The sequence below is a fragment of the Desarmillaria tabescens genome, assembly GCF_030435595.1.
Source record: "Desarmillaria tabescens strain CCBAS 213 chromosome Unknown EV420scaffold_65, whole genome shotgun sequence".
Lineage (NCBI taxonomy): Eukaryota > Fungi > Basidiomycota > Agaricomycetes > Agaricales > Physalacriaceae > Desarmillaria > Desarmillaria tabescens.
This window is the reverse complement of record NW_026848364.1, coordinates 204,438-228,720: the sequence shown is the minus strand read 5'-3', so window position 1 is coordinate 228,720 and position 24,283 is coordinate 204,438. Positions and strand designations below refer to the sequence as shown.

Here is a 24,283-nt window from a genome sequence, read left to right as displayed (position 1 = left end):
ACGACGATGGATGGCGGCGGTGCGGCAGGGCATGGAGAGCGCCATCAGCAACCGTGCTGCTATCGTGATAGGTGTACTGCATCATGATCGTCCCTCTGATGCAACGCGGAGATATCATTGCATATATGCCGTCAGTAATTCATTACACTGGCGTCGCTCAATTATTCTTTACTCATGATACATCTACAGACCAAATAAAACACTTAAGAGGCCAACACTTTCTCCCTCGATGTCGCTCCTCCACACTACGACTTTCCATGCGCTCCGTAACAACTAAGCATGATGATCACCGCCCGGCTCTCCGGCCATAGCCTCGATCTATCATTAGCTTCTGTTATTTCATCTCCTGGTGTTAAGTTCCCAAGTGAACTACAGTACAAGAATACTAGGGCCAACCAGCTCTTTGACACCGGTCGACCTGCATTCACGCGCTGTTTAGCTATGCCGTGCTGAGAAGCTACATGCCACACCCTTACCTCACTCTACGTGCGAGACGCCTATGTTCAAGACCTATCTCGTCAACTCATGGTTCACATGTTCACGACATCATGCCAGTCCGCTAGGTACGTAAACTTTGTGATTTCACGATATACACAACTGAACTATCTATCATAGATCCTCTCCTCTCATTCATGCCGGCGTCTTGATGGGCACCCCGATATGTGTCCTGATAGCGTCGCTGCTCGACTTGGGTGTACACGTACAAGTGTACTCCTCACCCGTTCCCCCATCTGAGTCTAGCGCTCTTCCTGTAACTGACGGCAATGCGGTGTATGAAGTGCCCAGGATGGTACTGTCACCCGTGTTGGTACCGTGGGGGGTGATTGTAGTAGAGTCAATCTTCGTCGAGCTAGTAGCACCCTGCCTCCCCCCCAGCCTGGCTGCGCCCACCGAGATGGCGAGCACTGAAATGAAGAAAGGGTTCGTAAAGTGCATTGGTGGTGTTAAGTTTCTGACCAGCAGAGAGTGTATGGTTTGCTGGAGACGGACGCCTTGCATGAGCCTTTATACGTTTGACAGATGTAGGGTGGGAAGCGTTGGCTTGGGGTCGCTTCTTCCATCCGTTTCTACGATAAGGCTGTGCAGGACGCATAACCATCACCTCAGTTGATGTCTGTTGTATTTTGAGGAGGTGGTCTCTACAAATAACACGTCTCTACGCACTGGGACTTGGGTATATTTGGACGGTCGTTGCATGGAGATTTTACGTTCGCAAGGGTTACGAAGAAAACGTTGTAACTGGACGAGCGTTCGCTTATGCACTTTTAACGCCCGCCATTAGGCGAGACGGGGCATCTATTCCCTTCCCCTGGTTGACTGGGCGGGGCTCGATGAAAGAAGGCTCGGATGATAGATCGTCTGCAAGGGTACGTATCCTTATATCTATTCCACTTAAGTATCCCACTCTGACTGGTAGCGTGTAGCCTGGAATGAACATCGAAAGCCTTTGGGTACAACCATCAAGTTTTTGAGCGAGGAAGAGATCGATTAATTACATTCGAGCCTTGGGAGTTTTCGTTGATTCTCCGTGTACTTTGCATGCAGTTTCTGCAACAATGCATATCCAATGTGAACGTTTCATCTAGTGGTCTTCAATGTCTGCCTCAGGTTGCTGAAGTGGCCACATTCAAGACATAACTGGTTCAACGAACAGAAGGAAGCCTCACCTTTCCTCAAGGAGGTTTCGACATCTCTACACGCAACAGTCGGGACTCGCGTCTCGTTATTTCCAGGGTCCACTCGTACACACATTGCACAACCTGAATAACAAAAGTTAAATAACTTGAATTGACGACTGAGGATTGGGAAATGGGCATTGGGCAATCTTGGGAGGAAAAAAAAACCTTCAAAATTCCAAGCTCATATGGGTCGACCCAGGATCGAACTGAGGACCTTCCGTGTGTACAACAATTGAGGAAATTGTGAGACGGATGCGATAACCAACTTCGCCATCGACCCCAACAATTTAATATCTGAACGTGGCATCCCGATCTGGAGTATCCGATTAAACCGATGTCGCCACACAAGCACGTGAAAATATTTCTCATTTCTGTCATCCATGGCGCGAATTGCTGTGATTTCTTGGAGGCATTACTCATCTCGTCTGCGCCTATTATAACTACACTCGGGAACGGAATGGTTTTAACATATCAGCCATGCCAACCGAAATCGCTACCTTCGCCTCAGGATGCTTCTGGGGTGTTCAGCATATCTTCCTCAAGCACTATCCTGAGGGCAAAGGAATAATCAACACCACCGTGGGCTACACTGGTGGCAAAGCAGACGCGACGAGCCCGGACTACAAGACTGTCTGTACAGGCTCGACGGACCACGCAGAAGCGGTCAAGATAGAGTTTGATCCGGCAGTGGTGGGGTATGATGAGCTCGTTGGTGCGTCGCCATCCTTCTTACTGCCAAACGTAAGCTAACATAGATAACAGAGTTTTTCTACCGCACCCACGACCCAACGACTTTGAACAGCCAAGGCAAAGGACACCGGTACACGTCCGTCGTTCATTTCATCCCTGCCGCATCTCCTCATATCCCAGTAGAATATCGTTCCGCCATCTTTACACGTTCTCCCGACCAAGCGGCTGTTGCCAGACGTGTGACGGAAGAGGTGCAGGAGCAGAAACACTTTACACCGTCAGGAAGGAAGATCGTCACCGAGAATCGTCGAGGCCGGACCTTGGTGGGAACGCGGAGGAGTACCACCAGCTGTATCTGTTCAAGAACCCCGATGGGTATCAGTGCCCGAATCATCGTTTGCATTGGTAGAAGCACGATACTTCCAGACAGATTGTACAGGGCATGTCTTCCTCTTGACATCACATGAATAATCCCATTTTCGCTACCTGTACCTGCTCTACCATCCCTTTCAAAGTATCACAGTAAATGTCCGAAGCTGCCGACTCCTCTCAAAAGTGAATCTCAGGGCGAAGAGATTTTTTTTGTGTTTGCAGACACGCTCAGCCCGCTCGCTATCTTCGGTGAACACGCTGATAAGATTGTTCCTTTGTCTGTAATTGAGCGAACAACAAGGTTGAAAACTCGTAGATAAGCGACACTGAAGTGCACGAAAGTCCGGCAGAACCCGACCCGGTCACCTTGGATCGGAGACCAAAATGTCTGGACTCCGACCACCACGCTCAGTGACAGCCGCTCTTGACCAGTGGCTCAAGCGCTCAAACTTGAAGCTTGAAGAGTCAATGACCATCAACGGCATAGATTCTGTAGTCACCCCAGTTTTGCCTACTTTTATACTAGAACAGGCAGCAGGCAGCGAGGCCCAACAGATGAGCACTTGGGCAGTCATTCCATTGTTCTGGGTGGATCGATATCTGTACGTACGGTATGCATATGTTTGTGGAAATTGACGATGCAATATCACCACTGTCAAAACGCTGTAGCATTTTCTTCCTGCTCTTCCTCTAGAGGAAATAGATGACCCCTTCATCTTACTGTGATGAAGGAGCCGTCAGATCTTGTGTTGGATTCGTCACATCGGGATTCGGCATGCATCGCTACATCTTGCGGATGTTTGAACGTATGAACTCTCATGATGTATAGGCAGATATCAAGGGGAACTCGGAGACAGCCGCCAGGCTATAATTTAGTGAGTCGTTTTAATCGTTGATGCTTGTACACAGGATTAAGTTGTATCATCAAGGAACTCAATTCGCTCGCTTCCAAGTCCATAAGTGGCAGCGTCTAGTAGTAATCCACACGTTACTTCTGGCCTCGTTACCGGTGCTTGCTAATATGTTGACTTCCTTTGAGACCTGGCCTCAACAGCTTTGGCGGACACGGTGAACATAAGCGACTGAAGAGTTTTGACAGTCACGGAACACAGCAAGATGATCAATGTCCTCCCAACCATCTCTCTGATATTCCCATTCTGGTCTGCATATATAAACATGACGGACGAGCATTTGTCACTGGATCGCCCATTCTGTCGTTCCGTCATTCCTTGCTCTCCGCCTTCACGTTCCCTATTTCTCACATCCGACGTTTGGCACACTGTTTCTTCTCATCTTTGTTCAAGGGCCGATGTATGGCTTGCTCTTGTTTATACTGTGGGTCCTTCAACGTCTGCGCTAAAGATATTTTCTCTCACCCTTGTGCCTCTCATGCAGATCCGCTGCAATCAGGTCATTTGGGCTCAAAATCACCAACTCCGTCCCTGACAATGTGCGGACGGGCGAAACCGTTTCCGCATTTCTGGCCCACTTCGACGGTGATCCAGCCGACTTTTACCTAACCATGTCTTGCACAAGCGGCGGGAAGACAACTAAGTCTGTCTCGAACGTCGCCAATTTCACGTCCGACGCCACTGAAGATATATCTATCGTTTCTTTAGGGTGGGTCCCGTAAGCGTTGTGCCTGCTGCCTCTGATATATTTGGTACAGGAACTGCATCATTAGTGCACTCCTTCATTCCGAGTACGTCATAATCATTTGCTTCTACTGCTTGCTGACATGACTGACACGATGCTACGTTCAGGCCTCAGGCGGACACGCTCATCGCCGAGAGCGAACCTTTCAATCTTCGGGAAAGTACTTCCGAATCACAGCCTTCTCCAACCAGTGCACCAGCGGATCAGTGAGTCTTTCCAATCCACCCGTTGATGCTGGTTTGACTGTCTTGATTCCAGGATATATTTCATCGTGCAGATGATCAATCTCGGGCTGGGTGCGACGTCTTTCCTCGGCGTCCTAGGAATCATTCTATATCTATTTCTCCAGCGTACGCGGGCTACGCCAAGGAATAGGCTAAATACGAAACCGTCTTCCATCAGTGATCCAGTCATCATACCACCTCCCGATCAACGCCTCACCTTTACACCGCCTAAAACAATGGAATCAAACAGAGCAGTCAGGAACTTCTCACTAATATCCAGAAGAACGGCAGACGTTCCCACTGGCGTACAGAGTTTAGGAGCGTCGGACCCATCACAGTATTCTACGACTACGAGCGAGAATCTGACTCTCCTCGCCTTCCCTCTCCCACCCGCTGCTAGGCAGACGGAGCTGCAAGAATTTGTCGCGCGTCTGAGACGCGAGGTTTCGTTGCGGAGCACGAAATTCAGCTTGGAGGAGAGGCGGGCTGCTAGCGAGGAGCGGCTGCACAAACAGATTGCTGGGATGCAAAGTGAGATATCGTATCTGACGGCACAGCTGGACTTGGCATGGGCGATGGGGTTTGGTCAGGCGGCGCCGTCGGCTGATAGTGGTAGTAGGAGGTCAGCGGAGAGTGGGACATTATCGGTGCATTCTCGTGTGCCGCAAGCTTCTAATGTAACTTCGTGACGGTTTTTTATATGTATCATTTGTACTGCATACACATAATGTTGGGGAACAGGAGCTCTCGTTACTATACATATAATGCAAATAGAAAAATACTGAGACGGATGCTCTCTTACAAGGCCTGCTCATGAAGGAGAGTTAGCGGATTTCTGGTTCTTAAGTACAGTGGTCAGGAACATCTCAATCGTGTTCCAATAATGTGGCTCAACTGCGCTAGGTTCTATAGCCAGATCATCAGTACATAGTCGACACGAGATACAAGTCGAAGACCTACCATGTCCTCCCGAAGGGAAAGACTTGAATGTATCCAAGTCGCCAGATGAACGTAGTTCCCACAGTTTCTTCATATGCGCTTCGGGAACAACTGGATCTCTCTGTCCGCTGAGCATGAGAAGCGGCAGCGTCCCAGGTATAGATGATATCTTGGACTCGGAATCCCATTTCTGGTGCACGATGAAAGCAAAGTAGCGGAGGACGCTCCAGCCTCGGACGATGCTAGGTATGGAGAGAAATGTATTCTCCACAATGAGGGCGAATACCTGCATTGACGGTTGAGTTGGAGGGGTCGACAATGTTTTGAAGCGTACCTTGGTAGGATTTCGGCTAACGAGGTCGATGGCTACGGCTCCGCCCAATGAGTGACCGTATACAATCTTTGGGGTGCATCGTGAACTTCTGCACTACAGTCGCAGGTGAAAGATGCGTACAATCGGTACCTGGGAGAGCTGCTGGTCAGCCAACGCATAATCAAGCGCCGCCTGTGCATCGTCTCTCAGACCTAAATTATTGCATTCAGTTCATGGGAAAATTTTGGGGAAGCTTGGCCGTATTTACCTTTCTCAGAAGGAAAACCATCGGAGGTTCCATATCTTTTGAAGAATGAAAACATGATACTTGGAATAAGATAATCGTAGCACTTACCCTCGGTACGAAACCAACAGAACGTTACACCGTCTCGCATGAAATTCATGAGCGAGAAAAGCACAATCCCACCAATGGCACGCATTTCCATGGAAGAGAATGACCGTGGCGAGCGGAGGCTGAATAGCTGAAAGTAAGTTAGGCTCCAGAGCACGGAAGAATGCCTACCAAATCTGAATCCGAATCCGAATCCGAGCCATCGTGGCCATGTAAAAATAGAGCACACCTCAGAACAACATTGTCGGCAGTCGTCATCTCTACACGCGTTATCCTGTCCGACTGCCCGTTGCTCGCGACCTTGTTCCAGAACCAGTCGTAGCATTGACCTGACGGAATGTCAAAGGGAGGGGTGTTTAGGATGAGGACAGAGCGTACGTCGTTCGTTCTTTGGGTCGAAGGCAGCTGGGTAGACGCAAGCGTATTGACCATGTAAGAGGATCTGCTTGCGAATTAGAGAACGGGTAGACGATAGAAATTAAATCTTGGGCATACAGTTTTTAAGATATGAAAGAAAGACATTGAAGGCAGGCAAGAGGTTGAGATGTGTACGCGTCAGGTAGATATACAATGAAAGGTAGACACGCGCTTTCAGCGTGCCTGGGAATTTAAGAATAATACGTCGGCCTGTAACGTTTACAGCAGGGGCCTTTATCAAACTTTGCACATACATGCAGATAACATCCATTACGTTTCGTCGCGTGTAAGGGGGCCAGAAAAAAAAAGGTGGGGTGATTCATAGCGTGCTGTTATCGTGCTGTTGAAGACGCCCAAGGAGAGGGGGAAGGAAAGGCTGTGTATACAGCCCATTAGCCTCGAGGTGGAATTCTAATCGCGTGAATCAGTGGATTGACACGATTAGCAGGAGATCTGAAATGAACCTTGCAGCAAACGCTATGGTTATTACAGGATCAGCAACTCTCGACCCATTGACGAAGCGAGTACGAAGCGGTGGGGACAGTGGTTCAGGATCAAGTACAATTCGAACTCCGATTCCGTCGGATTCTTAACAGTGTACGTGCACTTAATCCAAAAGTGGTGGGCCGCCACGGGGCATTCCAGCAGCTGCCTTCAACATCAAAATGCTCCGCGGCCCGCCACCGAAATCGTCAGCACAGCTGCCACAACGATTGCAATCAAGACCGAGACCTGTATACGCAGAACTCGGAATACTTAGTACGGAGCAACGGTGACTTGCACTGCCATTTATTGGTCTTTCGTATCTTCTTTCAATGCTTGGGACCTCGCTACGTTTGCCTCAAGTTCGACTGCCTGCTTTATCTTGTCTGCTTTCTATTCTCCTTCAGCTCTTTTCGCGTGTGCCACAGTCAAAGGGATCGCCTCAACAACTTACGCCTTGTTTCCTCTCATCCCTTCTAGTTATTATGGGACTCGCAGGCAAGGTTGGTTCTTCGAGGTGAATAGAACTAGCGCCTCCTCGTGGATGTGATGCGTATGACGCGTATCTATGACGAACTCTTGACGACGACGTTCGCCAATTTACGTCCATGGGTGATCATCGTCATCGATCTGTCCCCGCGGAGGATCGTCGACGCCTTCCATTTACAGCCACCTTCCTTTACCTTGTATCACCACTACTACTCCTGCACTGTACGACGCCCTACCTGCAGGAGAGAAGCTCTTCGTGACTTACATTCCTTCAAGTTTCCAACCATGCGTTGGACAGTCGTTCTTTCAATTCTCTCGTTTCTATCAGCTGGACCGGTGCAAGTTTCGGCAATGCAAAAAGCTGGGCTAGCACTTCCAGATCCTGTATTGGCCTCGAAATACCGCGACTTGGTCAAGGACATTTTCAGGACGAGCTACGCCGCTTATAAGTGATTTCATTTTATCTTCGCACATTCGTATTGCTCATATCATAGGCAATACGCGTGGGGCCATGATAATCTCGCTTCTAAAAGCCGGTCGTATTCTGACGCTCGGAATGGCTGGGGTGCTTCCATTATCGACGCTATGAGCACTATGGTGCGTGGTTGTCTCGCTGAACTCTGCTTGCCTCCAGATTATTAATCACCTATGCAGTATGTTATGGACCTGGGTGTATGCGCGCATATTTTCCCTCGCCTCAAGCCCCTTTGAGCCAATATACAGGACCTCCTCAACGATGCTATTGCCTACGTTGGTACCGTCAATTTTCGCTCATCAAAGACTTTGGATCACGTCAGGTATATCGTAGGCTTTTATAGCATCTTCGAGACGACAATACGGTATCTTGGGGGCATTCTTAGCGTTTATGAACTCCGGGGATCCAAGGATAAGGTGCTTCTTAAGCAGGCTGTCGACCTTGGCGATAAGATGGCCTATCCCTGGGTCGGGGTGAGTGACACACTTCTTTTGCGGATAGGTATATTCATTTTGGTCTCGTAGGACAATAACCTACCTTTTGGTACAATTGATTTCACGTCAGACAAGCCTGATGTCGATACGGCAAGTGTTTTTATTCTGTTTTCTTAATGTTTCCACTGATCTCCAATCATATAGACGAACATCGCTGAAGCTGGTACAGTACGTGTTTGATGATCATGTCCTTCTGTGCTTGTTGATCTCACGATATGATCTTAGTTACTCATGGAATGGGCTACGTTAAGCGCATATACCGGCAACGACACATACCGCAAACTGGCCGACAAAGCCATACGCCATATAGCGGGTCAGGTGAGCCCGCTTTTTATTCAATGATACACGGCTCCTGATGCCGTTCTGCTTCCAGGACGCTCCCTTCCCCGGTTGTTCTTTACCCTCAAATTTATCAATACATCGCCTGACAGCGAACAGGTCTCGCTGCGCAAATTATCGATCCGTCTTCAGGAAAATTTGTAGGGGGATACGTCGTCAGTCTATCCATGTTCTCTTTTTTACAAAACGCTGAAGAAGAATACGAGACATAGGGCGGCGGTTCTGACAGCTACCTCGAATACCTGCTCAAGTATGCACAACTTGCGGACCCCGAAGATCGTCTTTATATTGATACCTGGGCAACGGCTGTAGATTCTTCTATCCAGTATCTATTATCGGTGGGGTTCTGCTGGTTGCGGGGCTAAACTCGATGTCAAGTTCATGGTACACAACAGCGTTCCACTGTTGGCAATCATCTTTACACTCGTGATTATGATGCGTCATCGAAGACATTTTACGACGTCGGCTCACATTTGGCTTGTTTTCATGCTGGCAACTGGTTGTACGGTGAATTTTTTATACCATGCTTCTCCATTATATCATATACTGACATTATGCGAGGCGGAACTATCCTTCAAAATCAGACTATTGTAAATACTGCCCTGGAACTACTGGATGGATGTTGGAATACGTACGCCAGCACAGAGTACGTATTTCCTAATACACGCCTTGAGCCGCACTTATCATGATACGCTACATCGACAGGACAGGGATAGGGCCTGAAGCCTTCGCTTACATCACTCCCGAACAGAGCGACAGATCACTCTCATCGAATCAACGGTTGTTTTACGATAAACATGGGTTCTACATCACATCCTCTTCCTATATCCTTAGACCAGAAGTCCTCGAATCAAACTTCTATGCTTGGAGAATAACCGGAGATTCCAAGTATCTTGATCGGGTGGCCAAAGCAGTCGACAATTTCCAGAAATACCTGCGAACAGACGTTGCATACGATGGTATCTACAACGTGGATGACCAGACGCCGACCATGGTTAACAATATGGAGAGTTTCTGGTTTGCGGAGGTGTTGAAGTATCTGTGGGTCCCTTTCTGTTTCCTTTAGAAACGCGGAAGACTGATTACCTCGTCGAAGGTATCTGACGTTTGATGATCCTACAAACATGAGCATCGACGATTGTTAGCATTTCTTTTTCGTGTTTTTGGGCGCGCGCCTGACTGGTTATGTTCAGATGTTTTCAATACCGAAGCGCATCCGTTCAGAAAGTTCAAGTCGGATGGACATTAGTTGGTCACCGATAACTCTGTGATGTTCAAGGGTACTAGTAGGGAAAGCCTTGATATCGGCTGTTTGTCACAACTCTATCATACATTTATCATGGTAGCATTATGATTTGAACATTCTATAGGTCGTTATTCTTATCTACAACTTCTATCAATAGTGTAAGCCCGACATCGAATAACCGCCGCTCCGTGGTACAAGGATTATAATGCACGTATCACCGGCATTTAGCTAGTCCGAACCCGTGGGTCCTGCATTTGTGCAAAATACGAAAGTTTTGCGACAAGCCAGAAGTATCTTGATCCGTGTTCTCTGAAGGAGGTCCATTCGTCGCGATCAGGATAATCTCGGACATCTAATAATTGGGCGAGTTATTGTGTTTCTGCCGAACGCTTACGCGCCGAACTCCTACATGGGTCTTTTGGTGAGCTAGAAGCGTGTCATTGCGATAGCTATTAACTATGGACACGACATGGTCTACGGGTCGATGGCGTAGTTGGTTATCGCATCTGTCTAACACACAGAAGGTCCTCAGTTCGAACCTGGGTCGACTCATTTTGTTTAGAAGTACTTCTTTTTGTCGTCATTGTAGAATGAGAAACTGGAATTTTATATCTATTTTTGGACTATGCGCGGTACAGGTACGAATGCCAAAAAGTAGTGGCATACACAACCGGAGTTAAGAGATCTTGTTAACTGAACTTCCCTCAGACAATCATTTCAGATGATTTATGTAGTCTGTCAGCGTACACTTTACCGACCAATCTTACTTTCTGCAGGTAGTTTAGTATACAGACTCAAGTCCCAGTCACCCTTCGAGCACTTGGATAAAAAGATGTACATTTTCGTATCATAGGTCTACAATAGCGCAAGAGTTTCGAGTGTAGTAGCTTCTGGTTCGATTCCAGTCGTCTACGATGATGGGGTTGCAAGTAAGACATCCTTCTTTTTCAGGAGGGCACCCATCAGTTCCAAGTAAGAGATGGCAAGGGCGACAGAAGACGTACAGTACGGAGCAGTGTTCGATCAGGCGCTCGTACCAGTGGTGTGGTGAAAGGCCGAAGGAAAGCATCGGCACTCATCGACATCACGAGCATAGTTGCCCCAAGAAGCCGATGAATGAGAAAGAAATAACAAATTGTAGAATGTAGCTGAAGATAGGGCAGGAGATCCGCTGTCAGTGTTAGGTCCAAATGGAGGTCGACACCAGCTAGTGTTTCGGTCACAGGCTACTCGTTGTTGGCATCAGGACTTGAGTCGGTATCGCAGCAAAGAACAACGCACCTTAACAGTCTCAGTTGCATATGAACATGCCTGCTCTTATCCCTCCTGTATGTCTGTAACTTGAATTCCTGACAAAGGGTCCCGTTTCGCGTGTCGTAAACTAGATCCCTTGGCAGTGGTTCACTGGAGAAGCAGCATGATACTACGGCATGGTTGTAATAGTTATAGCTGCTGCTCTATTTTGTTCATTTATCTTGCCTGAAAAGGTGTCCCTGCTATAAGCATCAATGCGAGTACCATAGGAAATCGATACGAGCTCACCCAAGAGACCGGCACCATCGGTATGCTCGTGCTGACTGACCACAATCTCCCGGGACGTTCATCTCGGTACCTCTCCTAGGTTGGTGAACTGACGAGTGGAGGCGTTGGAGACCGTGACCGTATCTGGTAAATGGTGATGTGGTACGCTGGTGTTGGTGTTGGTGGTGTCGGAGTTTGAAACGCGCTTTGACTCTAACATCGTCTACCAGTACTCCAGTGCCGATGCCCTCTTCTCTCTCTATTCATCCTCGAAACTACGGAGACCGTCGGATTGGAGGAACTCCTCAAACGAGTACTGGAGTCCAAGAACGCGATTGCGACCACAGGAATCCCAGCTTCAACTGGCAATAAGATCAAAGAGACGAAAGACAATATTATGCGAAACATTGGGCAAAGACGCTAGTACGTCTCTGTACTATATACCTCTTCTATGTGCCTCGTATTTACGCTGTTTTAGACGCGCATACCCTCACCTTGGATAATTCAACGACAGTTTAATGTACACGGATCCGTATTCAACACACCGTGAACATGGCAGATCTCAGTATAGCTACGGTGATGTTGTTCTCTGGACGAGTAGATCACAGGTAGAGGTATAGGACTGTAAGCCTTGTGGTGCTCTTTGTATCTATTACTTAGTTAACTTTTGATAGATGTTTTCTGATTGCTAAGGCATTCGCTACAAACGGAGTCGAAGCACATGTCAATGGACGAAGGCTGGATGCGCTAGCGCAAGCTGCCGCGTCAGTTGCAGGCATCTCAGGATCTATTGTCCTTCCTTCCCCATGGCGCTACGCCCTGATGCGCCTCCGCAATCCAGGTGAATGCCGCTGGCTAAGAATGCATCAGGGCTGGTGCAAAGCACACTAGAGGAATTGATGGTAAGCTCCATATTTTGTCATCAAGTTCGTCTGTGATATCCTCTATTCATATCATCTATACTGATGTCTTCTTAGTGCCGGGTATCCTGGGTTCCGCGATCCAAGTACTGAATGGGTGGATTTCCATCTTCCTCCCCCTTCCCTCGTTTCAGCATTCTCCTGGGTGCGTGGGATATCTAAAAAGGCTTTCATATATCGGGAATTGACTCCATTTCGCACATCTCAACTCACGTCACGCGTGGGAGACATTAATTCTTCAACTCACTTGAGGCCAATTATCCTGAACTTGCGAGCCAGATCTAAATATATAAATGCCGAACATCGGAGACATAGCATGCCATTGATCTTCTTCCTGAACCTGACGTTATTTCGTTGCTTGACGTTCAGGACCTGTTCTCTAACGCGCTTTTACATTTCTCAATACAGAGGAACGTGTTTGATCTGTATCTATCCGGAGTCTCATATGACCGCTCGCGGATGCCAAGTGTACTTCACTCTTAAGGGCACTGGCGCGCGCGCGCGCATCTCAAGCATGGGTTCCTGGGACAGAATATGAGCTAGTTCATCATCAGAGCATCTCGTCCTATCCCGTACATGGCACTGTAAAATCAACACAGGTTTGGTTGAGTGGCGCGAGCCCGAAAACGAGAGGATTGTTCCGTAAGGCACCCAGGGCTTTCCACTTTCTTCGATCTATAGGATTCTACAAGTCCGTGGGAGCACCGGGCGGTTAATATTGTTCTCCGAACGAAAACAGTTGACATGCGGACCTGACGGAAGAGATGTCACCATATGTCTGAACCTCGTTCTATAAATCAGAACCCTTCAGCACTTCGAATCGTGAACTGTGAAACGAGCCCTACTCACCAATGTCCCTCTTCTCCTTAGCATTCGCTTCCATCCTCGCAGTCGCTTTGCTTCGCTGGTGGTTAAAACGCATTTCTGTTAAACATGTCGAGGGACCACCGTCTGCCTCTTTCTGGCTAGGTAAGTGTCAATGCTATGTTATCTAGCTTAAACCGTTGAATCAAACATCGTATGCCAGGCCATGAGCTTGTCCTTCGCAGTCAAGATGAATTTGGCGATCTCGAAACGAAATGGCGCAGTGAGTATGGCACCATCTACCGCATTAGAGGTTGTTTTGGTGTAAGCTTGCCCTCAACTCCTTCACTTCATACCAGCTGAAATCAATGGTGGCACCTAGCAAGACCTTCTGGTAGTATCCGACCCCAAGGCCTTCGAACACATTTTCCATACCTCACGTCCTTATCCCAAGACTTCGGACACAAACTTTATCTTTGGTCTCATCCTTGGAGGGACCGAAGGGCTCATTGTAGTCGAAAGTGAACGAGTTTCGTATTGATACCAACGCTATCTTACGCTTACATGTTTGTTTAGAGGATGTCCATCGTCGACAACGCAAGATCCTGAATCCGGCGTTCTCTCCTGCTAATCTGCGGGATTATCAGGTTATATTCCAACGGTGCAGCGATAAGGCGAGTCTATTTATGTATTGATCGACGACTTGATCGTGATCATCTGTTAGGTTGTAAACGCCATGAAAATCTCTACCGGTACTGGCGAAAAAATCGACGTTGTCGATTGGATGGGCAAGGTCTCGCTTGATATAATCGGCCTAAGCAAGTGGTATCAACGGTTTTTATACGCAAGCTGGTCTAATATCCAACAGGTGCTTTTCGATACGATTTCGGATCACTGGACGGTCAAGATACTGAGTTGGGGGAAGCGATGAAGCACCTATTGTATGCAGATTCGATCTTCTCGATCTTGACGGCGAATATATCTAACATTCAAATACAGCACGGCCTCGCAGTCCGATCCATCCGCTCTAGAACTCATGGTTGTAGCCCTGATACGAATGCTTCCGCATTCCGTGTTGAAGATTCTCAAGTTGTGTCAGACCCGAGAAACTCGCCAGCTGGCCAGTGTAGGAGAAACAGCAAGAAAGATTGCTCGAGAGATCTTGGCTGCCCAAGCTAAACTCGGGGTGCAGGATGAGTTGGATAAGGACATTGTTGATATTCTAAGTGAGTCGGAAGACTTGGTCTATCCGAAATCGTTGTTCATGCTCTTGGTTTAGCGAGGGCACGTCTTACCGGACAAATGTCGGATGATGAAATTGAGCTCCAGTTTATGTTCGTCGCCTTTCCTTCTAGTTACTAGTACCCGTCTGATGGCGACTGTTCTTCCCTTAGGACGTTTCTAATTGCCGGGCATGAGACAACAAGCGCGACCCTGTCCTGGTTGCTGTACGAACTCGCCGCACATCCCGAGCACCAATCCATAATACGCGAAGAAGTAAAGCACTCATATCACAATGACTATGATTCTCTGCCATTTTTGAACGCTGCAATCAAAGTGAGTGTGCCAGCCTCTTTCCCGACGTCCATGAATTTACGATCCTCTGGTTGTAGGAAGTTCTTCGGTTTCATCCCATGGTGCATGCACCTATGCGTACTGCTCCTTATGACGACATTTTGCCTCTTTCGGGGTCTAAGACACTGACAATTCCCAAGGGACAGACACTTCTTTGTTCCGTGTACTCGTACAACCGGTACGTTTGTCCTATCCCGCTTCGCCGTGAAGTTATCGCCAACTTTTCTAAGTCTGCCGTCCATCTGGGGTGATGACGCAGAAAAATGGAATCCATCTCGATTCCTCGAGAAGAGTATCCCTGTGTCATTGGGAGTCTATGCCAATTTGTAAGTACCATCAGATATTTTTAATCTATTAGTTCCCTAATTTGAGATCCAGGATGACGTTCAGTAAGCCATTCTTCAATATACTCACATCGGCTCATTCACGCTATGCTTAGGTAGTGGCTCTCGTTCGTGCATCGGGTGATTATTGACTTGAAAGCTATCTTTCTCGATAAACATCTACTGACCTAACTTTTTGCTCATAAATAGGTGGCGATTTGCGTGCGTTTTTGCTTCCATCATAATCAGTTCCATACAATTCACTCATCTCTAATTACAGTGTCATGGAGATGCAAACAATTCTAGCGAACCTCATTCAAAACTTTGAATTCAGTTTGCCGGAGGGCACGGTAATACAGCAGTTCCCTGGCTCACAGGCGATTGTGCCTGTCGTGAAAGGTGAAGCGCATCTGGGTTCTCGGGTTCCTTTAAGGATTAGAAGTTTGGAGTAGCTGACGCGCTCACTCTATCCGAGTATAGATAGACCCCAATAAATAGCCTCATCTCCGATCCATACGAACCTGGCGGGTGGTTGTTGTGAGAATCTATACATTGACAATCGTCAGCTCCAAGCAAAAGACGGCCAGGACTACGGCCCGAAGTGTCGCGATACAGCAGTACAACGCAATAATTATAGCTGCCTCTTCTCGCTGCGATCGGACGCCGGTTGAAAGGTCAAGACAACGTTGGATCTTCCGGTGATAAGGGTAATTTTGAAGAAAACGGCACTTGTAGAGCTACAGGCCGTTGGCATCAGGATTTCGAGTCGATATCACAGCAAACAATAAAATACCTCGATGATCTCGGCTGCATATGGATGTACCCAGCCTTATCCTTCTTGTACATCCGTGATCTGAATTCCTGATCTACCAAATCCTCTCGGGGGTCCCGTTTCGCGTATCGTAAGCCAGATCCTTCGGGTCCTGGGTCGCTGGAGAAGCAGCAACCTGTGAAGTGTTAGCAGCCTGGTTGTAATAGTCATGGGGTGGACAGACAACAACAAGAGATAAGGTAGGCGAAGCCCATAGCGACATCACCCATGTTGGTGTTGGTGCTGGGCCAGGGCTGGTCGAGTTGGAAAAGAGGGTGGCAGTGCACGTGATGCACCTTACGTACGAAAATAAATCATCGCGTTCAACTTCCTTCACGTACCACCATCAACGCTAATACCGTTATCATTATAATGAAGTAGATTATTGGCGACAGAGTGCTAATGTTAAAACTATGGTACGTATGCTGGGGCCTAGCACAGAGAGAGCCAAATGTCTAATTTCAATTTCGCGTTGTTCTCACCGCATTACAGGGTCTCCTATTCGACGCGCTGTTATCATATCTCTTGATACATTCTTCTCAATCTAACAAGAACGTTTCTCAAACTCAGCGTTGCTTCTCGGGTTCACGTGGCCATGGGCTATCCAGAAACGGGTACCGGCTGTTGTTCCCTTGTACCCATCCAAGAGGGTGAAGGTCAATGGCGAGGTGGCGAGGTTCGTTACTGGTACCTGCAGTGGCACGGTGTTACTACCAGTTTCCTCCGGCACAGTTGCATCACCCCTACCTTCATCAGTCCAGGCTTCTGCTTGACGTTCCTGGCCACACTGTGATCGCTCTGTTCCATTTTCCTGGGAAAATTTTGACTGTCTAGCTGAACTCGTATGTTAGTATCGCGAGACGCCGTCGGACACCGATCAATGCAAATAGAGAGTCCCAGGGGAAAACATGGTTCTTGAACGAATGTGGAATCAGAATGAAGGCAACACCCAATTCCTTCCTTATTGTCTCACACAACGTCGTTGGTCTGGCTACCGGTACCGTTGTTAAGACGCACACTGTTCCTTTTCTCCTGACGCGGAAAGCTTCCAACCATCCCCATTCCCGCTGGCCTATATTGTATTAGCAGCGCTGTTGCAAAAATTATGGACTGCCATACAACAACAATAGAAAACAAGGTCCATGCAGATCTCATTTTGGGAAAATGAATGTTTGAAGCCAAGAGGCGCGCTAGCCGTATTCCTCCCTCCCCCATCATCGGCAAAAGAGTATGACATTCTTCCATGCATTGTTACCATTACGGCGAATAAACACATTTTGCGATATCAGAGGGCTGACACAAATTTGTGAGTATATATTAGCGTCAAATATAGCGATACCTACCTAACCTATATTGTAGGGCCTGTCCACTTCTTCCGTTTGGAAGATACTATCGTCTTGCATCTGACGCGGTCGCTATCATATCTCCTGTCGGTATGGTTCTTCCAGCATGCTTGATGCAGTTACAGTGTTTGCATCGCGACTTTCGGGGAGACGAGTCTAGCTTGTGGTGGAATACATGGCTATCGTGCCTCTCGATTCATTCTTGGGCTAGCATGTGAGAAACCGATCGCAAGGAGATGGTTTTGGCGTTAGCTTGAAAACCTTTCCCAACTACAGTTTGTCGGATAATGCCGTGTCCACAATCATGACATTGAATGTCTCAGCGCGTCAAAGTTGTTCTCCGGTATATTCGCGTGTAGTATGGAGAGCCATGCACTGGTTCCTTCTGCTCAAAGTCCGCCAGCTCTTCGGAATCCGCGAGTCATGGTCGATACTTCATGATACGAGCGACCCGGAGTATGCGCTGTTACTCTCTGATGACCTTCGAAGAGGATCAACGTGATGGTGAATAGCGGAATGGCGATGTCTTCGGGAATCGCATTGTCGGTAGCTTCCGCTGATCCTGCTGTGACTCGGTCTTGCTTTCCTCCTCGATGAAAGTTTAGCCCTCCGTCTCCCTTAATATCCACCTCATGTGGCATAGTTCTCAGCTTCTTGAACACACCCCATTGTTTTCTTGTTCTTCCAGACACTCATTTTCGTACTCAGTATGATTTACCTGGAAATCTCCGGAACGTGAGATTTCTCGTCGCACTACAGGCGCCGTAGGAAGCGTGCGATCAATGACAAAGGAGGGCTCGGGTGTAGAGATGGCTGTAAAATGAACGTGGAATCCCAACGTGGGTGCTAACTTCTACCTAGAGCAACAAACACCACGCTATTGCCTGTTGGTGGGCCACCTCTGGGAGTTGTATTGGTTCACGAGCAACGCCGTCCCTTCGCTCTAATTTCCACCATCATAATTCTCTATTTGTGCAGTTATTGACCTCCGGGGAATAGGCGATTCCGGTGATAAGCTGAGTATGGAGCATATGCATGAAGGTCTGTTTTTGGATGCGTGATGTTCTCGTTGGTGGTTTCTGAGAGTATACATTGAAGGCGAAACTTCGTATGGATTCCCGTCGTATCGATACCCTACGTCAAAGCCTAAGCAAGGCGCGTCTGACAAAGTATTAACAATGGCTCTTTCACGCGTTGACCTTCATACTATCCAAAGTCGGAGATTTCAATCCTGGGCTTCTGCTCTGTCGAATCTAGCCGGTATGGTATTTTTGTCTTCACTGTGCTCTTCTTCGCACTAAGGTTCCTTTGGTTTATTCCTCTCAGGACGCGTACTTGGGTTGCCAAACCTTCCGCGGAGGCGGACCACTGAAGACATATTGCGCTCTTTCCTGCACCATTTTGACACCATTCAGTTGCCATCCGTCGAGGATGCTGCACTCGAAGATCCTTGTATCAAAGAGGCTGAACGTCGAGGATATGCCCTCGATGCGCTTAAGCCGTACCTAACGGTTGGGCTTAACATCACGGCTTCGGCATACCACCATCTAGTCAATGTCGACGTCAAAGTCTACATCGTCTTTTTTACCGCGTTCGCTACATACTTCGACGATGTCTACCCTGATGACCCTGACGCCCTCATAGGTGTTCCTAATTTTACCAAGGTGAATATCGATAGGTCTACTTGCAATGTATTCCACTTACAAGCGATTCCTTCAACAGCACTTTGCTTCCTCGGAGAAGCAGCCAACCAAGATGCTAGACGACTTTGCTAACGTCTTAGCAGAGACCCCTCAGCTCTTTGGCGATGTCGCAGCTGATTTTATTGTCCAAGCGGGCCTCAGGTTCATTACTGCCCTGATTTTAGAGATACGCAGTAAATCTGAACCGGCGAGTAACCATCATCCTCGCATTTGGCTTTCTTACTTACCGAAGATCGCAGACTCATAAAGTTGACTGATACGCCGTATTTCTTCGCGAGCTCAGTGGAATCGCTGAAGCCTACACCATGTTTATGTTCCCCAAAGACCTACCGTATAACCTATACGTCCAAGCTCTTCCCCTCCTTCGTGACGTCATCAACTTCACAAACGACATCACCTCATTCTATAAGGAGGAATGCGAAGGTGAAACGCACAATCTCATATCTCTCTTGGCTGAAGCTCGCGCAGAGCCAAAGAGCCAGGCACTTTGCTATGTGGCAGAACGGTGCATCCAGGCGCACGAGAGGGTCTTGTGTATCTTGTCACCGCACCAAGAAGTGCGAAGCTCGTACGAAATTTTCGTTAAAGGGTATTTGGCGTTCTATCTGGGTGCAAAGAGATACAGGCTTAGCGAGTTGAACCTGTAGCGTGGCATTCAATCAATGTGTGTGTTCAAGATTTTGGTGCGATGTCTGAGTTACGCCAAATTGGGGCCTCCAAATCGAGCAAGTTCTAATATTCCCATTCGGAGAAATAATTAGGTCGTATTTGATGCCTGTGAACAGGTCTCTGTATGGGGATGGTCATTGCCGCGTATTGACGGGTATGAGTGTAGGATCAATGTGATGATTGCCGCCGGATGAGGACGATAGATCTCCATACACTGCTCGCCCGGTGCCGAGGCCTGGAAAAAACGTGAAGGTATCGCAAACATCTACTTACTATGAATCTTTAACGTGACGGTAATTCGAACTCTCAAATAAATAAAAGAATGTGTTTAAGGTCTGGCCCAGTTTATCCACATCCATAAAATTCGGAGCTATATTCCTTCCACCTACTACTTAAGTTCTAACCCTCCACTGACTGCCATCTTTCTCCGGGTACAAACAAAAAAAGGCGTTCAAAGACGCCACAACGACATCGGTCAATATCTTCGCAACGGTGTTGAAGCGATCCCGTGTTCGCGCCAAATTCTTTGCGTAGAATTTGCGTAATTTTTTCCACCTCAGCCGGGAACATCTGATGGTATCAAAGACTGCGGAAATAAATACAAGGGATCAATACCACGGCCCCATTAAGAAACTGAACTTGAGCATGTAGGAATGTGCAACCCCTTTTCGGCTGTATCCAGCTCAATGCATTTTCTTAGTGGTACCGCATTAAGCTCCTTCCTCTTGAGGATCTCTCATGATGATGATTAACATCAATGGAACACGGCGATCAAGGATAACAGGAACGAACTCGACGACTGTTTCATCGTCCATTATCAATCTTGTCTGTATCTAGTACCGGCGCCTGTATTGTTTGGCCAACTCGTAAGGTCGATTATCTTCATTATTTGTGCACCCTTTAAATCTCCGGACCGTAACTTCGACGACGACGATACCTTGGAGCAATCCCATATGGTGCCACCCAGATTTGGTTCTCAGTGTGGTATATAGTTCGCCATATAGGATGACAAGCACTATCCCACAGTATTCCCATGACGTTGTCTGCTGCGACTGATGCAAATCCTTTTATTAAATTTCGAGGAGTTCGGTTGTACAGATCTGTTATTGACAGTCTTACCAGTACGGGTTTCTCACGTTCTATGTCTCCATGGGCTTATCGGGCTTTCTTAGCTCGACTGCTACCTTGTGTGCGCCAATACACTTCGGATGCTCAATGTTGACTGACTCCAAGCTTACAGAGTTCGAAGAATTGGGAAGAAGTCTGGGGCATCCTGAGGCTTTTCATGCGTCATTTTGACACCACACTTTTACCATCCGTCACGGACCCCGTACTCGAGGCCCTCACATTCAAAGAAGCAGAGCGCCGTAAATATCCTATCGATGAGCTGAAGACTTACTTTATACTTGGCGTCAAAATTCTATCGTTTCTACATATCACTACCTTGACGACATGGACGTCAAGTTCTTCCACATGTTCATGTTATATCTCGATGATGTCTATCCCCTTGACTCTAATGTCCAGGAGGGGGTCACTGAATTCACCAAGGTGGATATCGTTCTGATTCATGCTGAATCAGAATATTTTGCGGAATAATAGCACTTCACGTCCGACTCGGAGACACAGTCAATCGAAATCCTGAAATACTTTGCTGATCTCCTTACTGAATCTTACCGAATCTTTGGAAAGGTCACTGCTGACCTCGTTGTTCACAACGCCCTCAAGTTCCTTAGCGGTCTGATTTTGGAAGTTGAGAGCAAGAACGAGCCTGTCAGCCTTGATTCTGCTTTTGCTGTTCAGTCCACACTCACCAGGTTGTCCAGACCCATCAAGTCGAAGAATACGCCTTGTATCTTCGCCAATTAAGCGGATTCGGTGAAGACGCCGCCATATTCGTTTTCCCTAGAGAGCTTCCTTATAAATGGTATATCCAAGCTCTTCCCTCTATACATGATTTCATCAATTTCGGGAACGACGTTCTGTCATTCTACAAAGAGGAATGCGCCGGCGAGACACATACTGTACTATTACGACCGGATATTCACATAATGCATAACAACCCCCCGTGAAGTGAATATCTGTGAACTTCGTAACACGTAACAGGCCTTTTGGTGCCTTAAAATACTCAATATAGCAATATTTTTTCGGTCCGGCTAACGCCGGACTGCCTATTAAGGTGAATGACATCATAATGAAGATGTGCATAACGCGTAACACCCTGTGAAGATCCGGTCGTAATAGTACAGTAATCTCATATCACTCTTGGCTAAGGCTCGGGCGGAGCCAAAGACTAGGACTCTCCGTTATCTGGTGGAGTAGTGCATTGATGCGTATGATAGGAGCTTGCATTTGCTGGGGCTGCATGAAGAAGCTCGCAAGGTGTCCGAAGATTTAGGAAGGGGATATCTAGCCTTTCATCTGGGTATAGAGAGATATCAACTTAGCAAGCTAAACATGTAGCCCTGTACGAGTCCTCACTAGTATCAACATGGAGGGCCGCTCAGTGAAAGGCCTCGTAATGGTAAATGTGCCTCACTAAAAAATGCTATTGTTACACTTTGGCTATGCTTGATACGCGAAAATAAATTCTGCGACACCTAAATAAGGCCCGGCAACAGGACCTAGGAGAAGGTTAGCTTTGGTTAGCTTATGAGATGAAGTAGGGCTGCGCGCCGTCACCGTATTATACGGTTTTCGGTAACCGTTATACGGAATACGAACCGAAGCCGAACGCACCCCAATGACCATTTGTACGGTACGGTGTACGGTTGTTCCGTCACCGTCAAGACCTCTCACAGACGGCCGTACAATGTCGTAATACGGCTTATTGCTTAATCTTACTTTTGACTCAGCCAAGAGTCCTTTTTAGGGTAAGTCTATGACACAAAATAGCCATCATTCAATTTCGTAGCTTTATTAACTTGCTCTTTTAGCTGTCTTGTCAATTTTTCATACACATTCAAGACAATATACATGACTTTATTTTAAGTCTTCGATATCTCTAGCCCTGCTCAATGCGGCATAGCTGATTATAAAACCAGGTGCATTTTACAGATTTTTGGCAATCTTAAAGGCATCTGACTAACTTCTTTATGAGCAAATCAATTTCATACTCAGGTGCACGGTCGTCAACGACCGTAGACGGCCGTAAGGTACCCGTACCGACGCCGACAAGGCATTCAAACTGATCATACGGCACGGTATACGGATAGTTCCGTGACCGTCTGGGACATTGGCTTTACGGCCATATACCGTATACGGTACGGTGCGCAGCCCTAAGATGAAGCAATTCCAATACCAGAACGACGCCAAAATGAAGGTATCATCTCGGAGTGAGTAGCGGAGTTACGATAAAATCGGTTTGGTCTGTATTCTGTCTGTATCACTGATATATGGTGATACCGACTTCGATCCGAACTGAACTGTCGACGGTTACGGCGCCTGGGGGGCACACCAGGCCGTTATAAGCGTCTAAGTCTAAGTCTAACGAATGCATCTGGATACATGAAGATGAATGTCACTCCACGGAGTCCTCCCCTCCTGCTATCCTGACTCGAGAAAACCGTATTAGATCAAGAAACCGAGTGGCAAACGATAAGACGCCAACTGTATTTTCTTTCCGTATCAGACGATCGTGACGAGGAAAATGAGTGCGATGTTCTCTTCTCTTGTCCGGAACATTCATGCTCGCTTCGGGTAACTTTGACCCTTCGGTCGAGACGAATGATGAATACCAGAACCTCCAACTGGGGTATTGAACCTAGGAAGGTCACCAGATCACCAAATAGTTGATTCAGCACCTTCTTGTCGGTGCAATTTTTTGCAAAGTAAATTGAAACATGAAACAATTTGATAAGGCGAAATGACGGGTAAGAATTCGTAAGGAAAGCAAAGTTGGTGAGCAAGATCAGAGGCGGTAACCCGAAGGTCAGAAGACCGAGAAGACAGATAATTGATCGCCCAGTGCTGCCATGTTTTGAGTTGCTCTAACCAAGAGAAGTCGCACTAGCCACAGTGATCGGTGGTGTTCTGATATTAAGAGATATCAGAACGTATCAGTCGGAGCTCTCGCGCATAGGTAAAACGTTCCAAAGCAGAAGGATGGAGCTCTAGGTTGGAGTCTCCAGATGCGTAACCCTTGATTTGTTGTATGGGAGAGAACAATACTCATAAGTCTACCCTGTTGGATCCACGTTTACCCGGAGGTGTTGGTGTTGGTGTTGCAAATCGAAAGGCATTACAGGAAACTACGTCACTAGATAAGCGAATCGGAGCAAGTGAGCGCGCGTTTGCTGGAGGGCTTGTTTACATTGTTAGTATTGCATCTAACATCTGCATTACATTTCATTCTTCAAGAACGAGTCTAACTGATTCAATACCGGCGAAATAATACCGTTGGAATGAGGGTTTGCAAACACACCGATATCTTTGATGGTTTTGAACGGT

General features: G+C 47.4%; 10 protein-coding genes and 2 non-coding genes across 12 annotated transcripts; 9 read left to right on the top strand and 3 right to left on the bottom strand.

Moving 5' to 3' along the window:
- The first annotated feature begins 224 nt into the window (after nt 1-224).
- Nucleotides 225-1,183, top strand: EV420DRAFT_1082256 (uncharacterized protein). Its single transcript, XM_060465725.1, has 2 exons — nt 225-563; nt 616-1,183. The coding sequence occupies exons 1-2, from the start codon at nt 526-528 to the stop codon at nt 1,109-1,111; spliced, it is 534 nt and encodes a 177-aa protein (XP_060324284.1). The 5' UTR covers nt 225-525; the 3' UTR covers nt 1,112-1,183.
- Nucleotides 1,184-1,865: 682 nt separating this feature from the next.
- EV420DRAFT_t256 lies at nt 1,866-1,959 on the bottom strand. The gene has a single exon. It is a non-coding gene; the product is annotated as a tRNA-Val (tRNA).
- Nucleotides 1,960-2,032: 73 nt separating this feature from the next.
- EV420DRAFT_1578983 (peptide methionine sulfoxide reductase) lies at nt 2,033-2,953 on the top strand. The gene is made up of 3 exons (XM_060474576.1): nt 2,033-2,391; nt 2,442-2,505; nt 2,553-2,953. Exons 1-3 carry the CDS (start codon nt 2,157-2,159, stop codon nt 2,776-2,778), a joined length of 525 nt encoding a protein of 174 aa, XP_060324283.1. The 5' UTR covers nt 2,033-2,156; the 3' UTR covers nt 2,779-2,953.
- A 1,476-nt stretch (nt 2,954-4,429) lies between these two features.
- EV420DRAFT_1081827 (uncharacterized protein) lies at nt 4,430-5,371 on the top strand. Its single transcript, XM_060465724.1, has 2 exons — nt 4,430-4,603; nt 4,656-5,371. Exon 2 carries the CDS (start codon nt 4,675-4,677, stop codon nt 5,308-5,310), a length of 636 nt encoding a protein of 211 aa, XP_060324282.1. The 5' UTR covers nt 4,430-4,603; nt 4,656-4,674; the 3' UTR covers nt 5,311-5,371.
- EV420DRAFT_1578978 (Alpha/Beta hydrolase protein) lies at nt 5,311-6,743 on the bottom strand. Its single transcript, XM_060474575.1, has 8 exons — nt 6,604-6,743; nt 6,397-6,554; nt 6,229-6,347; nt 6,142-6,176; nt 6,015-6,085; nt 5,895-5,960; nt 5,582-5,846; nt 5,311-5,527 (listed from the first exon to the last, which is right to left on the bottom strand). Exons 2-8 carry the CDS (start codon nt 6,481-6,483, stop codon nt 5,433-5,435), a joined length of 738 nt encoding a protein of 245 aa, XP_060324281.1. The 5' UTR covers nt 6,484-6,554; nt 6,604-6,743; the 3' UTR covers nt 5,311-5,432.
- A 1,156-nt stretch (nt 6,744-7,899) lies between these two features.
- On the top strand, nt 7,900-10,067 carry EV420DRAFT_1649784 (glycoside hydrolase family 47 protein; the record flags this gene model as incomplete). Its single annotated transcript, XM_060478359.1, has 14 exons — nt 7,900-8,063; nt 8,109-8,211; nt 8,269-8,286; nt 8,338-8,562; nt 8,614-8,679; nt 8,728-8,751; nt 8,809-8,901; nt 8,957-8,972; nt 9,022-9,077; nt 9,135-9,260; nt 9,318-9,429; nt 9,484-9,568; nt 9,628-9,963; nt 10,019-10,067. 14 exons carry the CDS (start codon nt 7,900-7,902, stop codon nt 10,065-10,067), a joined length of 1,473 nt encoding a protein of 490 aa, XP_060324280.1.
- Nucleotides 10,068-10,646: 579 nt separating this feature from the next.
- On the top strand, nt 10,647-10,720 carry EV420DRAFT_t257. Its single transcript has one exon. It is a non-coding gene; the product is annotated as a tRNA-Val (tRNA).
- A 2,588-nt stretch (nt 10,721-13,308) lies between these two features.
- Nucleotides 13,309-15,810, top strand: EV420DRAFT_1081688 (cytochrome P450). Its single transcript, XM_060465722.1, has 15 exons — nt 13,309-13,578; nt 13,637-13,737; nt 13,796-13,934; nt 13,990-14,087; nt 14,138-14,231; nt 14,282-14,354; nt 14,413-14,639; nt 14,693-14,747; nt 14,808-14,970; nt 15,027-15,166; nt 15,219-15,314; nt 15,367-15,377; nt 15,428-15,452; nt 15,522-15,533; nt 15,592-15,810. The coding sequence occupies exons 1-15, from the start codon at nt 13,461-13,463 to the stop codon at nt 15,761-15,763; spliced, it is 1,524 nt and encodes a 507-aa protein (XP_060324279.1). The 5' UTR covers nt 13,309-13,460; the 3' UTR covers nt 15,764-15,810.
- Nucleotides 15,811-15,873: 63 nt separating this feature from the next.
- Nucleotides 15,874-16,397, bottom strand: EV420DRAFT_1081735 (uncharacterized protein). The gene is made up of 3 exons (XM_060465723.1): nt 16,307-16,397; nt 16,105-16,258; nt 15,874-16,048 (listed from the first exon to the last, which is right to left on the bottom strand). The coding sequence occupies exons 1-3, from the start codon at nt 16,350-16,352 to the stop codon at nt 15,943-15,945; spliced, it is 306 nt and encodes a 101-aa protein (XP_060324278.1). The 5' UTR covers nt 16,353-16,397; the 3' UTR covers nt 15,874-15,942.
- Nucleotides 16,398-16,535: 138 nt separating this feature from the next.
- Nucleotides 16,536-17,387, top strand: EV420DRAFT_1727579 (uncharacterized protein; the record flags this gene model as incomplete). The annotated part of the gene is made up of 3 exons (XM_060479857.1): nt 16,536-16,542; nt 16,675-16,798; nt 16,974-17,387. The coding sequence occupies 3 exons, from the start codon at nt 16,536-16,538 to the stop codon at nt 17,206-17,208; spliced, it is 366 nt and encodes a 121-aa protein (XP_060324277.1). The 3' UTR covers nt 17,209-17,387.
- An 860-nt stretch (nt 17,388-18,247) lies between these two features.
- Nucleotides 18,248-20,034, top strand: EV420DRAFT_1768899 (uncharacterized protein; the record flags this gene model as incomplete). Its single annotated transcript, XM_060480997.1, has 7 exons — nt 18,248-18,280; nt 18,327-18,375; nt 18,444-18,506; nt 18,564-18,725; nt 18,792-19,129; nt 19,188-19,309; nt 19,452-20,034. The coding sequence occupies 7 exons, from the start codon at nt 18,248-18,250 to the stop codon at nt 19,813-19,815; spliced, it is 1,131 nt and encodes a 376-aa protein (XP_060324276.1). The 3' UTR covers nt 19,816-20,034.
- A 1,255-nt stretch (nt 20,035-21,289) lies between these two features.
- Nucleotides 21,290-21,906, top strand: EV420DRAFT_1727569 (uncharacterized protein; the record flags this gene model as incomplete). The annotated part of the gene is made up of 3 exons (XM_060479856.1): nt 21,290-21,385; nt 21,437-21,607; nt 21,661-21,906. The coding sequence occupies 3 exons, from the start codon at nt 21,290-21,292 to the stop codon at nt 21,904-21,906; spliced, it is 513 nt and encodes a 170-aa protein (XP_060324275.1).
- Nucleotides 21,907-24,283: the final 2,377 nt, after the last annotated feature.